This window comes from Numenius arquata, chromosome 4 (genome assembly GCF_964106895.1).
Source record: "Numenius arquata chromosome 4, bNumArq3.hap1.1, whole genome shotgun sequence".
Classification (NCBI taxonomy): Eukaryota; Metazoa; Chordata; class Aves; order Charadriiformes; family Scolopacidae; genus Numenius; species Numenius arquata.
In genome coordinates, this window is record NC_133579.1 from 7,419,142 (window position 1) to 7,436,379 (window position 17,238).

General features: G+C 38.6%; 1 protein-coding gene across 2 annotated transcripts in view; it reads right to left on the reverse strand.

The window, feature by feature from the left end:
• Window positions 1-2,404: 2,404 nt before the first annotated feature.
• Window positions 2,405-17,238, reverse strand: part of YTHDF3 (YTH N6-methyladenosine RNA binding protein F3) — a 29,763-nt gene continuing 14,929 nt past the window's right edge. For both annotated transcript variants that reach the window (XM_074146288.1, XM_074146289.1), the window contains exon 5: window positions 2,405-9,017. In XM_074146288.1, the coding sequence (XP_074002389.1) occupies window positions 8,994-9,017 (24 nt within the window). In that variant the 3' untranslated portion in view covers window positions 2,405-8,993. The remainder of the gene's footprint in view (window positions 9,018-17,238) is intronic.

A 17,238-nucleotide genomic window follows, 5' to 3' on the forward strand; every position in this document is an offset into this window, starting at 1 on the left:
CAGCTTTCAATTCCAGGGACATCCATTCGTGAAGAGTCTAGTCTAAGTGTCTTGCCCTGTGCACGTCCTTCAACTCTCCTGTAGAAAGTGTGATTTATTATAATAATATTATTACATTATCAATTAAATATAGATGAGTTGATGGCGACTAGTGGCTGACTAGGTATAAATGTAAGAATTACTGCATTACATTTTTGCATTCTAGTTGAAGATCTGTTTCTCTAAAAATACAAACAGGAGAAATTTGTGGGCACTGATGTTTGCAGAAATAGATGTTTTAAATTTCACATTCAAGATTACCTTTTGACTGCCAAATTTCTCTTTCTCCAGCCGCATTTTGACAGCAGCATTAAATTAGCTAACTTATTTAAATAAATCTCACCACACCATTACCCCAGTGCTTCATTAAATCATTAATTGCCAAACTGTACCCATAGGGTATTTCTCTCCCTTGTTTCTTGTGCATCGTTTGAAAGACAAATACTCTGCGGCAGGGATGGTCTCATTTGGGGTCTCTGTAAGTCTCTGCCTTAGCGGTACCTTAATTTTTAAGGAGCCCAATTATAAAAAAACAGCGGCTCATTTGATCTGAGGATCTGGTACGGGTACGAGCTCTGTTTCAAGTCTCTTTTCACACGCTCATTTTGCAAAGTCAGCTGCGTTGTTTTCCAGGGTGACCCAGGTAGCGGCACCTCAGACCCACAGTTCCCTTTGCACGTCCCTTCACGGGGCTGGCAGGTGGCCTCTAAGCTCTCAAACTTCAAAACTCATTTGTTCAAATACGTGCATCACACAAAACTTTTTCCCCGCGCTGCTTGTAGGTCCTTCTGGGGGATTTGAGGATGGAAGAGGAGGGAAAGACTGAGAAGTGCCATCCAACTTTAAAAAAAGAGTAAAATTTGAAACTGAATTTCTCCCAACTGAAAAACAGCTTTTTATTCTTTGTAATCCTTAGAATTGCAGGTTTAAGATCAGCAAACTGCTTCAATTATAACAAAAAAAAAAAAACAACCAAACCCAAAAGCAACCCCACAACACAAACTGAGCTCCAGACTGAACCAACATACAAAAGCAGAGCAGAACAGAGTACATCTGGACAGCGTTTCCTCCATCTCCTTTCACCTTAGGCTCAGTCGGTGTGTTTGCTCCCTGCAGGTGAAAATATCGCAGAATTCCATCTGTTTCTCATATTCTTGAAAGATTTCCCGTTATCCCTCCCACTCGTTCCAACCGAATAAACCAACAGCTCATTGTTCTTTTACACGCCATAGGTATGATTAATCGCATCGCAAGGAATGGGAGAGAAACATCAAAAGAAAGAGAAGGCAGAAAGTCAAAGCGTCCTTTCAAGTGAATTTTCGGTTGGAGAGAAAGCAGCTGAGGAGATTCAAATTCCTCAACAGTCACAACCTGACTCTTAGATCTAAAGACAGACACCGAGAGACCCCATCATGGTGTAACGCTGCAGAAAAGCTGTGTTTAAACAGAGACTTCTTCAGTCAACCTAAAAAGTCTTGAAGGCCATTAGAACAGATTTGGCACAGAGAAAGCTAACTAGAACTTGTAAAAAGAGTCAAACACCGAAAGTGTTCAAAACAGCTTGTATATACTTCCTGTATTTATTTTTTTTTAATCTAACATAGAACTTAATCATATTTAATTATCTTGTCATTTAATCAGCATGAGGATAAAAAAAAAAATGCAACTTACCAGTACAGGCTGCTCCAATGACTAACGATTAGGCACAGAAATAAACTAGTAACTGAGTAACTTCTTCAGAGAAGCAACTTAAAATCAGAAAGATCACTGGCCATGAACGGGAATGGCCTATGCTCTGAACACAACCAACCTTCAAAGCCTTGGTAAATATACGGCTTATTGAAAGAAAATGTGAAATAGGGAACCTTATACTGGAGCACAAGTTAACTCTAAGACAGTAAACTGATGTAAGGCCAAGAGCAAAATCATAAGGTTAAGAGAAAAGTGGAAGAGATATATATGAGATAAATTTAAAAAAAAAAACAAAAACAAAACACACAAGCAACACACACGCAAACAACAACAACAAAAAAAAACACCACCAAAAAAATAACCCCAAGCAGACCAAATTAGGAGTTCAAGAGGGCTATGTGAACATACTAATTTTAATTCTTTGATCAAAAGATTCTTCCAGCATCCAAAAAGCTACACTGAGTTATACGAGTGAAGAATCAACCTCGCAACGCTCTCCTGGCTGTTTAATATCCTTTTTCTCATACAGCTGTTGATTCTCTTTGGTGTTCCAGCATCTCATCTACTTCCCAGAACAAGTATCCCTGTCTCCACCTTTGACTTCCAATTTTAAAAAAATAAATAAATAATAATAAAAAATCATCAATACTCACTAGCAACCCAAAGAGCAGATGCGATAGTTATTTATTAACATTTAAAATAAGCATAAATTTCAGGAACTAAAAACTTCTCTGAATTGTTCCGCAGGTGGTATTCTTGAAATTAAAGAAGATGATCAATACAACTGAAAGACCAAGCATTATCATAAGATATGAAGTTGAATGGAATACAGCTCAAGTTAATAGCAATTAAGTTACATTAACTTGAAGAAATTAAATACAGTTTTACACATTTTCTGATGAAGCACCACACTCACAAGACCCAGTGAAGCATCTCATGAGAACTAAGCTGCAAATCAGTTAAGCAGCTGAACAGAAATTGGCAGCCAATTTAATTTTTTTTAAAAATACAGTAAGAATTTAGTAGCAGTGTCTCCCAGAGAACTAGCAGAAGAGGGGTAAGTTTAACATCCAATGTGTTCCAGTCACACAGCACAAACATCTGAATTTTAACTAATTTAACAATTCTGTATTCCTGGGAAAAGAAGAAAAAAAAAAAAGATATCTCAGTCCTTTCATCCTTTATTTTACATAGCTGCTCATCTGAAATGATGCAAATACGTGTAAGATTCTTGGGTAATATTGAACAGCAGCTGCATATATTAATGCTTGCAAAACAAAATTTCAGCTTTTTTTTTTTTTTTCAAACAGTAGATATACAATTACAGTAGATAATGAAGGATCCAGAACCTTTTATCTTACCCTTTTGCTGAAATGTAATAGCTTAGCTCAAACTGAAGGCTCAACATACATTTAGCTTGCTCAGATGCTTAGTTTGGAAATTTTTATTCCCAGACTAAGCATAAAGCAAGAATTTATTTGTGTTTTTTTTTTTATAACATCTGAAGTTCTTTCAGATGTTTGCAGAACAGGAAAGAAAGGATGCATAAATTCGGGGTTCAAGATTAAAGTGTAATGCTTCACGTATGAGGGCAGAAATCAAGACAGCTTGTTCATCTGAAAGCCCACACGCTCAACTTAAAATACAGTCATCGATCCAGAGTATCTCGTCTCATTTTACACGAACATCCACTTCATTCTTAAGATGCACGTGAACTTGTGCAGGTAGATGAAATGTTATAGTATCTCTGAGTGGATGAAATTCAAAACAACAAAAAGTAAAAGTTTGTCAAGTGTCACAACCAAATTTTACAGGCAAAGGAAGTTAATTGAGTATTAAGATGACAAGTGCAAATGCACGTAGGATACACAAACAGCTTACAAACTCTCCCTGTTAACACATCGGTTATCACCACCACTGTAATTCAGAAGAACACTTAAGAGTGGACCCTTGAGTTTAAATAATTATATGCCCTTTAAAATTCCAATGAAATCACGTCCCTTTTCACCTTTTGAACGAAAATGCTGCAGAGTTAACTTAAAAAAAGGCATACACAACATGGGAGACTGAATTCATCCAGTTATTAAAGCAGTATTTCTCTGTTTATATTGTTGCAAACAAGCTGAGACAGACTTAAGACAAGGTAAACTGAGCCAGATTTCCTCTGCCCAGAGAAGGAAATTAGTGAAGTCAGGAACTTTGCCGTAGATTGTGAAAACAGCATCCAATGCCAGGCTCCCCTCGTAGGCATCCAAAGGAAGCAGCAGACAAAAGACGTGACAGTGGAGTCTTCCCAGAAAGCGTAGGGAAGCAGGAAGGAATACTTAGATGGGAGTAAGAAATTCCCTGCCTCTTGAATGTCTGAGAAATAACGGATTTCTAGAGGAAGAGACTTGAAGACCCACCCACTTGTACTCTGCTCGCAGCGTGGCAAAACAGTTCCTTGTGAAATCCATTGGAGGAGACATCCAACTGGCATTTGGCTTCTGTTCCTCGGGTTTCCATTTGTGGGGAACAACAAGGTCAAAAAATAACAACTCATACAAACATTATGCATCCCCTGATATTAATAAACAGCAAATTTTATTATTAATATTTGGCTTAGAGAACCCTGGACACTGAAAGTATCATTAATAAGAATGTTTCAGGATTACTACGTGAAGAGAAATACTGCCAAAAGCCTGGATTGGATACAAATTTAACTTTGTGAACTGAAAGGTCCATATTCATCATATTAAAATGCACTTTATTAAAATATATAAAGTAGAACAGACAGTATAGAACAGATGTTTGGAGGAAAACATGTCAGCTGTACACTAATGTTGTAATTGTATATGAAGCCAAACTCATTTACTTAAAATTCCTATGATCCATAGAGAAATTCTTTCCTCTCCCATGCTAAAGCACGGCTGACACATCAGGCTGAAAATAGAATAAATAAGGATGCGAACAGGTTACTTTCACTGAAACTTTCAAACAGATTGAATAAGATCAATGGTCAATTCTCATGCCAAAGAGTTCTCATCTAAGTTACCACACTCTAATGCACATAAAACCAAACAAAATTTAAATCACAACTGTTTTAAATCTCCCTGAATTTATCAGTAAATTATATGGATCTTCACCTAGCAAAAAAGAATAAAGACACACTGAAAAACTGGTGCATATTCCCTTAAAGTGGTTGGAAAAATGAGTTCAAATGGCTATGAAAATAACATAAAATCCATTCCTAAATTATTATTTGTATCTGAATGTCTAGAATTACTCAATTAAAAATCAGTGCTGCAGAAAATTCAAAGACTGTCCACGCTGGATTTTCACTGTGCTAGAAGCAGCTGAAGTATTTAAATACCTTTCTGGTGAAAGAGCCACCAGTCATTTTGAAAAAAATTATTTAACTGCTACTTACAGAATTCAAAACACTGTTGTTTCAACTCAGTTTCAACTAGGAAAGATGCACTGATACCTGTACATTGAAACAGTTTGTTTACAACTTTGTTTTTAAGGAATACATTTCAAGTGTGTAAATTCTCCTGTGATGTAGAAAGCACTTCAAAATAGAACTTTGACTAAACAGTGACAAATATTTAAGATGCTTTCTCCTAAGTATTAAGGTATTTGCACTTGAGCAAGGGCTCAACATTATCTTTTGTTTGGTGCCACAGATTTGTCTGGGACGAGAATCATTCTGGCAAGTGGCCTTTGCATCTAAATTTTGCAGACAGTGCATTATGAAACTGCCAGAGTATCCAAAAAGAAGAAAATAGAGCAAGAGAATGTATAGAAGCGAGTATTTGATAAATTAAGCCTTAAATAGCAAAAGGCATGAGGCAGTGAAATCTGTCTAGTTGTGAATATCGAGTTTTTTTTTCCCCCCCAATCCAAGTCCCTCAAAATAAAGTAATGCCCACGTTTTCCTTAAGCCAGCAACTTGAGCATTCAACTGACAGGAATTATTTCTTGTCAAAAGTCAAATACCAGAAAAACCTACGTTAAAGATGCTGATGTTACAAAGTCAAGAGACACTCAAATGTTAACAAAGCTCATACAACTTTAAATTTGTACCACTTTTGTTGGTAGGACGAACCTCTCAGCGCTGACTTTTTTGTATGAATTCTCAGGTCTCTTCAAAGTGGAAAAATTAGTCGAAATGGAAAATACTCATCACTTCGTCCCTCCTGGTATCACTAAATGTGTCTGATAACATTGTATCTCACTGTACACTACCAAAATCTTACACTGACCACAGAATTGATTTTTTTTAAACATTCTGCTGCAACTCTGGTTCACCAACCCATAGGTGTGTAGTTAAGAGTGCAGCTGAGCCTATACAGCAGTGGGTACCTGCTTCTGAAAGGATATATCTCCTTCCTTCCCCTCCCCACCATCTCCCTTCTGAACATCCAACCTCCCAGAGGACTGCTCAGACCGTTTTACCGGTGTCCGGACACCGAAAGTGTCTTGAACTGGCTCGGTATGGATCACAGGACAACAAATGCTGACACAAAGGAGGAGGCATCAGGATGAGAAAAGGGTTTCCACCGACTCCTCTGTTAGCAAGCAGCCATTGCAACAACTTCACTGTATTGAAAAATCAGACCCATAAAAAAAAAAACCAAATGTATTTCTACATTTATTTGAGATATTAAGCACCATTCCTTTTCTTTCTGGAGGAAAAGAACTCGTGCATGAGGAAGGTGAAGGCTAGAAGTTTCACATGTCCATTAACTAGTACAGCACTCCATAGCTGATTTTACAATGTTATATACTATTTTTACAGTACTTTATATGCACATAAAATTCCTTTTAATTTCAGCTGCGCATACTAAACTCTCAGCAGTCGGCAAATCGGTCGCAACATGACTAACACCATCAGCAATGGAACTCTTCTATTTGTAGATTTGCTAACAATCCCGGAACAGTGTAAGAACTGTCACAGCTCTCTAAATGTGATCACCTCCTTCTCTCGCAATCCTGTCTCATTTTCCAAGCTTTCAAAGCCTGCAACAGAGCGATGAACCCACTTTTATACTAAACCTGATTCAATCCAAGAGCAACGCTCATGCTATTAGAATAAAAGAGGCAAGGGGTAGAGCAGGAAATATTAACAAAGCCTGCAAAAATATGAACACTGCAGTGGAAGCAAACTAAGGTTGCACATGCAATCAGTTCCTGAACGCCTGACTCTTAACAGCAGCTTTCTTTTAACTGGAAACTTCTGTGCATTTTCATAAGGTATTTTTGTAACAAAGAAGCAGAAACATGCTGATCCCTTGAAGGATCATCAGAAGGACTACATTCTTTGGACTCACAACATTGACCTTTGCCACTTCAACTGATCAATGACAGTTGGAACAATAGGCAGTAATCCATAAATCAGCCAACAGAGGGAAACAAGTAGCTATAAAACCTGTTAGCAAGAAACAGAAATGCACGGACGCAGCGATTTTTGGGCCAAAGCCAAATTTCATGGGGTTTGGGCTTGAAACCTTCATCTCCTAGTCTCCTCTATAATACGCACTTGCCTTATCCCCCCCTTACTCCACTCGCTATTTGTTACACATCTGCATTTCAGTGAGATCGCTTAGCTTCTCTCAAAACACGGGAGCGGCTTCCCTTTCGAGCTTCCAGAAAACTGGCAGTAAAAATTAAGATTCATATCTGCAACTCCGCAGTGTCAAACAGTATTTTAAATAATGAGCAAGAAACAAGTGTGCGCTGAACTTTTTGTGTTTGCAAGGTTAGAAGAGAGAAAGTAAAATATAGCGAAATAGTCTGTATTCAAAACAAACCTTTGCCACTTAAGCTCCAGAACTTTGAATTGCCAGAATCTGTAAATGTAGGACTCGAAACACAATATAAACATCTGTGTTGGACAGTAAGACATGAGACATGTTCAAATAATATGTGGTATTGCTATTTTAAGCTATAACATATCTGACTTCTACATTGCCGTTCTAAAAAGAGAAAGCTATCCCTGGAGTTTGGTACAGGCTGTTCAGTATTTTGTACAGTCAATACACCCGCTTAACATTTTTTTAACATTCTCTTCCAGCAGATAGAATGTGTTGCTCTATAAACTGAAACAAAAGATATAATTTTTAGAAGTTAAAAACTAGTATAGAATTACCCAGTTTAAGACGTATTCTAAAATTCTTGTTGCATGGTTCTAACAAAAATCATGTTAACATGGCTATGAATATGTCATCTCCATGGATCAAAGTATTTTTCTCAAAATAGTTTCAAATAGGGGAAAAAGCACCTGGATGTTGGGACAATGAAACAAAAAAAAATTTGAGAAACAGAGTATATGCTTGCTAAACAAGAATTATGTTTATTTAGCTAGTGAATCACCTAGAGGAGTAAATTTTCACTTTCATGATAGCAATCTGTCAGGCTTGCAAACACCCAGAAATAGGAATTAAAGATTATTTTAAATGTAGTTATAAAGGTCATAAAAAGTCTGATTTAGACTGAGGTACATTTACTCAAAACTGAGATTCATTGAGTGGTAGCAAACAAACAGTTCCTCAGACAAATGCACTTTTTTCAGTATACATGTTACAGAAAAAAAAAATAAAGAAATGTGCATTAACTGGTGGCGTCCACCAAGCTGCATATTAATATTCTCTTACACCAAACAGTTTGAAACAAGGGAAATGTCATTCTAATATAATTTTATGTTACGTTTCATTTGGCTAAACTGCAGCTTAAAGTTGCTTTGCCATATTAAAAGATTACTACAATAATTTTCACATGAACATTTAGACTTGAGTTTTACTCCAGGACTAAATATGGCATGATTTGCTTTTAATCTGTTGAATAGCTAAAAACTGACAATTAAAAAAACTACAACAAAGAAAAAATTAAGTTGAAGCAATGTGAATCTCACATCATTGAACCACTTCTAATGGTTAAATGTTAGTATTTAACAAATTCAAAGAGTTAATGAATCCTTGCATTCGTTCGGTCTCCTGTGCCTTAGCTAGGATGCATAAATACAAAAGACAGCAGATACTGGTAAAAGCTTCAGGACAGAAAGTGCTTGACGAAGGTACAGTTCTCAAGTGTGTTTGGTGAGAGAGTATAAGGGCAGATGCACTGATGAGAACCATTACAAGAAGAGTCAATTTTGTGTTAAAGTGTTCAAAGATGTCACCTTAAGCAGAAAAAAAGCTTTAATAACGTCTTCTTAGACATATTAGGCATTTCCAGAGTCTACATCATTAGTGTTGTAATTCTAGCAGGACATCTCCATATAGTTATTGTTTGTTTCTATTTCTCTCCTGAAAAAAACAAACAAAAGAACAAGAACAGAAAGGAAAATCATGTTAATACACACAGTTCAACATTATCTGCTTTATTCTCATTACAGCAGTTGCATTTCTTGCAATTTCTCTAAATTAGGCAACAAGCTTTCAAGGAAAAAGTTTCACTTTTTTTCAGGAATATGAAATATCTAATTCAAGTCAATTTCTTAGAAAGAAACACAGAAGTATACATCAAACTAAAAGGCAAATACATTAAAAAAAAACAGCTATCAAAAATAAAAGCTTTTATAATAATACTTTTAAATCACTTCCAAGAAAATATATTGCACAAAATGAACTGAGTAGGGAGACCAAGGGACCTACAAACAAGTCAGGAGAGGTACCTTAAATCTTCTGCTTAGCTCTGCGTGAATAATTAAATATTCTACTCTCCATCCATTATATCCCTGAAAAAGTAAAGATCATATTCCCAGTCATCTCGTTCAAATCCCACTATAATAATGTGTTTCAATGTGCTTAAGATCAAAAGGTAAAGGAATGAGTTGGCCCAGTACCTCCTCCATACAAACATACCACTCAAATGCAGAGAAAAAGCCATCCATACTTTTTTTTTTAGAAGTTACTTTTAATAACAAAATACAAAACTAGTGAGGTAAGAATGGCTGGGGAAAAAAAACCCTACTTGAACACAAGCCTGAGTTGGAGTCAAGACCACACTGACCACAAAGCCCTCGCAGCAGCACAAGATGCTGCGTTGGGTGTAAAGGAACCAAGCGTGTAATACAAACCTGTGGTTTTGTGTAAAGAACCTGTGTAATACAAACAACAACAAACAACTTTGTACGGTTAAGGGCTAAAATACTAATTGCACCATATCTCTATCAGGGACTTGCGAATGCTTCTGCAGTATTACAAGTTTAAGACAGTAAATTACATTTTCGGTGCTTTATCATCATCCTCCATTTTTTTGCAGTTTGTTAAAGCTAAACACACATTTGGACATTATGACTATCTCCAAGAAAAGAATAAAAAAGAATAAACTATATGTCGTTGCCTTCATTACATACCCTCTAGACTGAAAAAAAGACACTGTAGTTTGACTCAAAACGAAGATCTTCTCTTCCAACAGCATTTTCTTTCTTAATATGTACAACTGAGCACGTTATATAAATGCTTTAAAACACTTCATGGAAGAGAGGTACCTTCCCCTCCCCCATTTAAAAGAGAAGAAAAAACCTAATTTCCAGTATTTTTATTATTATTGCATTACACAGCATGTTATAAATGGAACATAAACATAGCAGGGAAAACCGAAATAAACCAGCAGGCATTTGAACAATGATTTCAAAACCGCTCTCTCTGATACCACGCTGAAACTTTATTATTCTAGAAACTATTTAGGAAGAGTGCGAATTGGCACGTGAACCCAATTAAATTCTGCCAAAAAGACAATTTCATGAAAGAAGAGGACACGTGACATTTATACTGGTTGTTAGAGTGCAGCTGATGATCTACTCCTCTCCAAGACAGGCCTTCAAGGGGAACACTAAGTAAAGCTCACACAGATTTCTTGGTCACAATAAGCAGCTCTATGGCTCAGATTGTACATTCTCAAGGGCAGAACTTCAGTATATTTAAAGCGAGAGCAATACCTGCGCTATTCTCCTAGAAATCATGTTTTCCTCGGTCAAACGAGACGTGACCGATATTTGATTTGCATAGCAAGATCCTGGTTTTAAAACGTGAGATTGATAGTATCAGCCATTAATACAAACTGATATGTTAACAATGCACGTCTAGGCTGAAACCAGATGATCGCTGGCCTCATGCCTCGCTGTGCGTGTAAGGCATTCAAAAATAGCCTGCTCACGCTCATCTCAGATTATTCCTCTACTATTAGCAGACTTCAACTGAAAGAACTGCACAAAGCGCTGAAAACACACTACAGTGCGTTAATGTCAGACTACAGTGACATTAAGTAGTATCCTATTAAACTGTTACGTTAAATAATAAAATATCAATATTTTAACAATTTTAAATACTACCTATGTACGAATAAAATTACTGGTTCCTGCCCATCTGCCAGCATTACATATGGGAGCACCGAGCCAAGCTGCCCAGAAAGCCTCTCCGCATTGCAAACTACTGCACCATAAACTGACCAACCTTGTGCTTTATGTAGACCCTGCCTGAACTCAAAATGCCTTTTATTTCACAAAAGCTCAAAGTTGAAAGGGAATATTCTGACTACCTGCTTCCAGTGGATGAAATAAAGGAGGTGTTACAAATTTCAAGTCCATTTTGAATTCTACAGAAGAAAAAAGCTTTAAAACAACACCAGCATGCCTTGCCTGTAGTCTCAAAGTTACACATTATTACATTTCTATTTCAATACTTAGAGCAGATGCACAAACTTGACATTTTTCAATGCAAGTGAACAGTACGTTCTTCAGGTATTGGTATCAGTGACATCTGGCACTCTGTACAGCAAAACAGAGAAAAAGCCAGATTTATTCAAAATGCAGGTAGTGGTATTACACACAAAAGCAACCTCACACACCCAGAGCACTAAGTCTGATCACACTCACTACCGCTGCCTTTTCCTGTCTCAAGAAGTATTCCTCTTCTGGTTTTTTGAGGGGCTTTTGTTTGATGGATTGCTTTTGTATAAACAGTGATTATAGACAAACTAGTACAGAATGAAACATAGAATCATAGAATGGTTTGGGTTGGAAGGGACCTTAAAGATCACCCAGTTCCAACCCCCTGCCGTGGGCAGGGACACCTCCACTAGAGCAGGTTGCTCAAAGCCCCATCCAGCCTGGCCTTGAACACCTCCAGGGGATGGGGCATCCACAGCTTCTCTGGGCAACCTGTTCCAGTGCCTCACCACCCTCACAGCAAAGAATTTCTTTCCAAGATCTAATCTAGATCTCTGCTCTTTCAGTTTAAAACCATTACCCCTCTTCCTATCACTCCACTAAAGAGTTCCTCCCCATCTCTCCTGTAGCCCTTTTAGGGACTGGAAGGCTACTATAAGGTCTCCCTGGAGCCTTCTCTTCTCCAGGCTGAACAACCCCAAGTCCCTCAGCCTGTCCTCACAGGAGAGGTGCTCCAGCCCTCTGATCACCTTCATGGCCCTCCGTTGGACCTGTTCCAACAGGTCCATGTCCTGAGTTTTCACTGAATTTCACTGATTTTTTTTTTAGAGTTGGAAGGGACCGTATAGATCATCTAGTCCAACTCCCCTGCTGAAGCAGGATTGCTTAGAGAATGCTACTCAGGACTGCATCAGGTGGGTCTTGAAAATCTCCAAAGAAGGGGACTCCACAACCTCCCTGGGCAGCCTGTTCCAGGGCCCTGTCACCCTCACCGTGAAGAAATTCTTTCTCATATTTGAGTGGAACCTCCTATGTTCCAACTTGTGCCCGTTGCCCCTCGTCCTGTCACTGGGAACCACCGAAAAGAGTCCAGCTCCCTCCTCCTTCAACCCACCCTTTAGATACTTATAAGCATTGACAAGGTCTCCCCTCAGCCTTCTCTTCTCCAGGCTAAAGAGTCCCAGCTCTCTCAGCCTTTCCTCATAAGGGAGATGCTCTAATCCCCTAATCATCTTTGTTGCCCTTCGCTGGACTCTCTCCAGTACTTCCCTATCCCTCTTGAATTGGGGAGCCCAGAACTGGATGCAATACTCCAGTTGTGGCCTCACCAGTGCAGAGTAGAGGGGGAGAATGACTTCCCTAAGTTGATAAGCAGGACATGGCAATTAAATACCATTTGAATTAGAACAGTGTGGGAATGCATTGGCTGGTTAAGGCTACCTGCCAGCTACAGACCATGCAAATAACTTTCCACGCAAACTGACAAAACCAAACGAAGGTGAACCTATAAATGCGTGGGCCCCAGAAACATGCTTTGATCTAGTGCAAACAAGAATATGGAATTAACTTGGTCTGAACAGCGAGGCCGACTTACTTCCAAATTTCAGTTCTCTGAAATCAGCACATTAATCAAATGATCTCGTGCTGAAAAGTAGCCGGATGTTATTTATCGCCAGATTTGATGAAATTCCTATGCTATCAAAATTTCAAAATTCAAAGCAACAAAAATGTTTCCTGATCAGACTTGAAACTATTGAAATGCACACAACACTGACTTCTGGATTTGTCAAAAACAGGGGAAGTGAGAAAGCCTCGTTTTTAGTAGCAAAAATGTAAATGGTAGCATAACAACAACAAGGTACTACAGTCCTCAGCTGCTGTTTCTTTTTTTATTCCCCCCAAGATCCCACCAACTGAAGCTCAAGGTGAGGGAAGGTAGACCTGAAAGGACTTTTGCTCTTTTTACAGCAGTTGTGAGCGCGTTTCAAGGTGTCCATTTTGAAAGCTATCTGGGATTGCAAACTTCCGCAGGCAAACTGCAGAGTTCCCACACATGCTCACCTCCAGCACAATCAGACATCCTTTAAAAAAAATAAAAAAAAAAAAAAGAAAAACCCTAGAATTTTGCCAAACTTTTGCCTCTTACTGCAATGTTTAAAACGTTCAAGCCTGAAGGTGTCTGCTGTGCCCCCCTCCCAGAAGGTAGGATTTCCACAGCAGCTTCAGAAGGGACTGTGTAGCACATCTCGGTTGCTTCACTGCGAACTGCGATTTAATCTTCAGCTCAAAAGCCCTGCTCGTCTGCAATGTAAGCGAACACGTCAGACCGCATTCTGCGAACATCTCCTCTGCCAGCTCCTCTGCGTGGGCAGAAACACCTGGCAGAGGCAGAAGAGACAGCTGTAGAGGTGGGGAGAAGAAGCCACAGCGAAGTTCATCAAATCTCATTTACTAATGGCATCAGCAGTAACCAGCAGTTCATTGTGCCCCGGTGTACCATTACAGCTACGGCAGCGCAAACACTGGCCTCAGTGCTCGAGAGCCACAATGAAAAACAGATTACTGAGAAAACTGAAAAATGCTAGAAAGAGTTTACTCCCTTTAAGACAAGGATCTCGTTGGCTGTTAACAAACTACATTACTGAAACCTTAAAATTGTGTAAAATGAAGGTCCTTTTTAACTTCTCCCTCTTGAACTTCAAACTAAAGAGGGTAAATCTCCTGAAGAGATGTATTACCTCAAAACCAGATAAAAATATTCAAATATATTTTTCTGAGAAGCACTTCTGGGAATTCTGGGAAGATGTGAGGGAAGGATCAGATGGGAAGGATCTTTAGAAGCCTTACATGGAGCTAGAAATTTTTCCTGTGGAGATGCCATCCTCTCCCTAAACAGTCATTTTCTCCTATTCCTTATCCCAGCATGAAAACTACAAGGCACAAATTAAAAATCAAAGTCAACATAGGAAGTTAAACAAGGTTTTACAACTTCAGAGCAGCTCCTTCTCCTGGTAAGCTTTATGAATTAATACTCATCCAAGACCCTGCTGCTGCAGATCATATGAACGCCAGACAGCAAATAAGACTTTCAAGCATATAAATATTAAGAAAGTCTGAAAAGCTACAAGAGCTAGACTTCTACTTTATTTATTCTTCCTATTAGTTTTAATGCCATTTTACTTCAACCTCTGAAACACACATAGCAACAGTTAAAATCTTGAACAAGTTACAGTAAAAAAGATAAATAAATTTAAATTTGAGCAGACACATGCGTTGTCAGTGGAACATGGATAGACCATATTATTTTATTATAGCAATGATAAAGGCAAAAAGAACTTAATCCACATCTGAAACTCCACAGTACACTAAATAACAGGGTACAAACACTTAGAAGGCAGAGGTGGAGAAAGAAACCTAACTACTTTAAAAGGTACCATATGATAACAGACAATTAGGAAAGGCTCTGCAGAAACCAACCTTGAACTCCCTGAGCCAGAAAAGCCCTTCCAGTCTTGTTTTCCCAGGTGGATACTTTCCATGATGGATTGGCCAATTCTAACTACAAGTAGCAAGCGCTTCCTTTCAGTGCTGTACATCGTTACGCATTGAAATATCAGATTTTAATTAGCTACAAGACAGCCATTTCAGCAAGTTCATTAAAAAGTTAAAACAAAACAAAAAACAAACAACAAACCACCCAAGCTTCTAGATCCTCATTATTGTTTGTTAACAATGCTCACAGAGTAACGGTGGCTTTTGAAGACTGACAACAGATAACTTCTAACTACACCTATGGAAAGTGCATTCAGTGATGATCACTGTGCCAGCAAAAGGAACAGAAAGGCGATTCTGAAACCTTTGTTAAATTTTCTCAGATGCTCACGGGCAACAACAGTAAGATCTTATTTAATTGCTCTGCTAAGAAGTCTATAGTAGCCTGGGAAGGGAAATGACACCGTCTACAAAACACACTGGGGAAAAATTTCCCAGACAATTTTTAATTATTAATTTTAATAATATTAATTCACCACTCGTGCTCTTCGCACGTATATAACTCAAATTCCAGTCTGTCATAAAGAAACATAGAATCGTCTAGGTTGGAAGGGACCTTTAAGATCATCTAAGTCCAACCTTCAACCTAACTCTGATTAAAAAAAATTCACAAAAAAAACCCCAAAAAACCCCCACATCACTAATCCATGTCTCTAAGCACTATGTCAACCCGTCTTTTGAATACCTCCAGGATGGTGCCTCAACCACTTCCCTGGGCAGCCCATGAATTTATTTTATCTTGGTTGCTCATTATATTCCATATGAAAATGCAAGGAACATGCAAGTTTATGTTTACTTTTTCACAACTGACTAATCCCTAGCAAAACAATAGAAGCAAAACAATAATTATAATTACCTGTCAATATTAAGTACACTACCAGCCCTCTGAAAAGGTGCTCACAAAGAACTGGGCTCAAACAGCTCATCATCTGATACGAATTCTTGTAATCTGTCATTTCAACTGGATGAATCTGAAGGTGAAAGCCCATCCATTCCGATACAATCAATCCTAGTTCAACTGAATCTACAGAAACAGCTTTATTAGATGCGCAAGATCTGTAGGGTTTTAAAGTGCCATTTATTCCAGCAAAGCAGCGCCAGCAATCTTCACTCCAGTTTCTCTTAACTGGCCCGGCTGTGGCGTGGATCAGTGAAGCAAGGCTGAAGTACTGTGTGAAGAGTCACAGGGGTTGTGACTCCCGTGCAACACACAGGAATATTTCTCCCCTGAAAACTGCAGGAAAAGCACCAGTTCTAGTCAATTTGTTCTTAATAGAGCAGTGCAATCTGAGGAGATGGAGCAGGAAGCAGAAGGCTGTCGTATGAATTTTAACGGCTATTCATGTATACTCAAGGCTCTGCTTTTGCTCTGGAAGGAGAGATTCAGAATTACTCCTTTGCTTTAAAAATCACAACTTAAAGACACGGCATTTAGAAAAGGTAGAGCTGCCACAGATCCAGCTCAATTCAAGTTTTAAGTCTTCTCTTAAGCAGCTGCCTTCATGTTTAAGAACACTAAAGAATCAGGTTGCAAAAATGACTGGTCTCCTGAGCATCAAAGGTAAACCGTTTGGTTGATATTCCTCGCTTTTCCAATAGGGGTCCCTATTTCACAGGAGAAATTGGTCTTTCAAGTCCTTGAGGCAGAGAATTTAAATCCACCCTGTAAAAAGGATTCCATAGGCTTGATTTTGCAGGTAGGAATTTCAAACCAAGAAGAAAAACCTGACGAGATCCATGCAAGTGTCAATATAAACTAAGACCGCCTGGGAGTTTAATTACATTCCATCTCTTTCATTCACAGTCCAATATTGCACCTCCCCTGGTGCAGCATCTCGTCCCTTACCAGAGGAAGGCAAGGCCACACAACTGCTCAAACTCTTACACAGTTGCTCCGTACCATACCATATCTTAACATCGAGACCTCTCTATGCTACCCCCCATCCTCTAATAAATTCTGAACACAACCCCTGAACAGAAACCACTGACTCTACCAAACGCACAGAAAACAGGCACATTTGAAATCCACACGTCTACACCAAGAGAATTCGCAGGTCATTTTTAAGCATCTCCAAAAGACTAAAGATGCAAAAGCAAATGAAAACACGGTAAATCAGTGCACCATCAAGGGATGAAAATTCTGGATCAGCATGTCTAAAGTTATTCTAGTGCCAAATAATCCTCTTCTCCTGCGACCAGGGATACATACTCATCTCACGATCAACAAGGGAACAAAAACGTACCTTCTGTTTCTACTTTCTGACCGCATTGTTTTTTCGTAGACATCAGACCTGCAACATCAT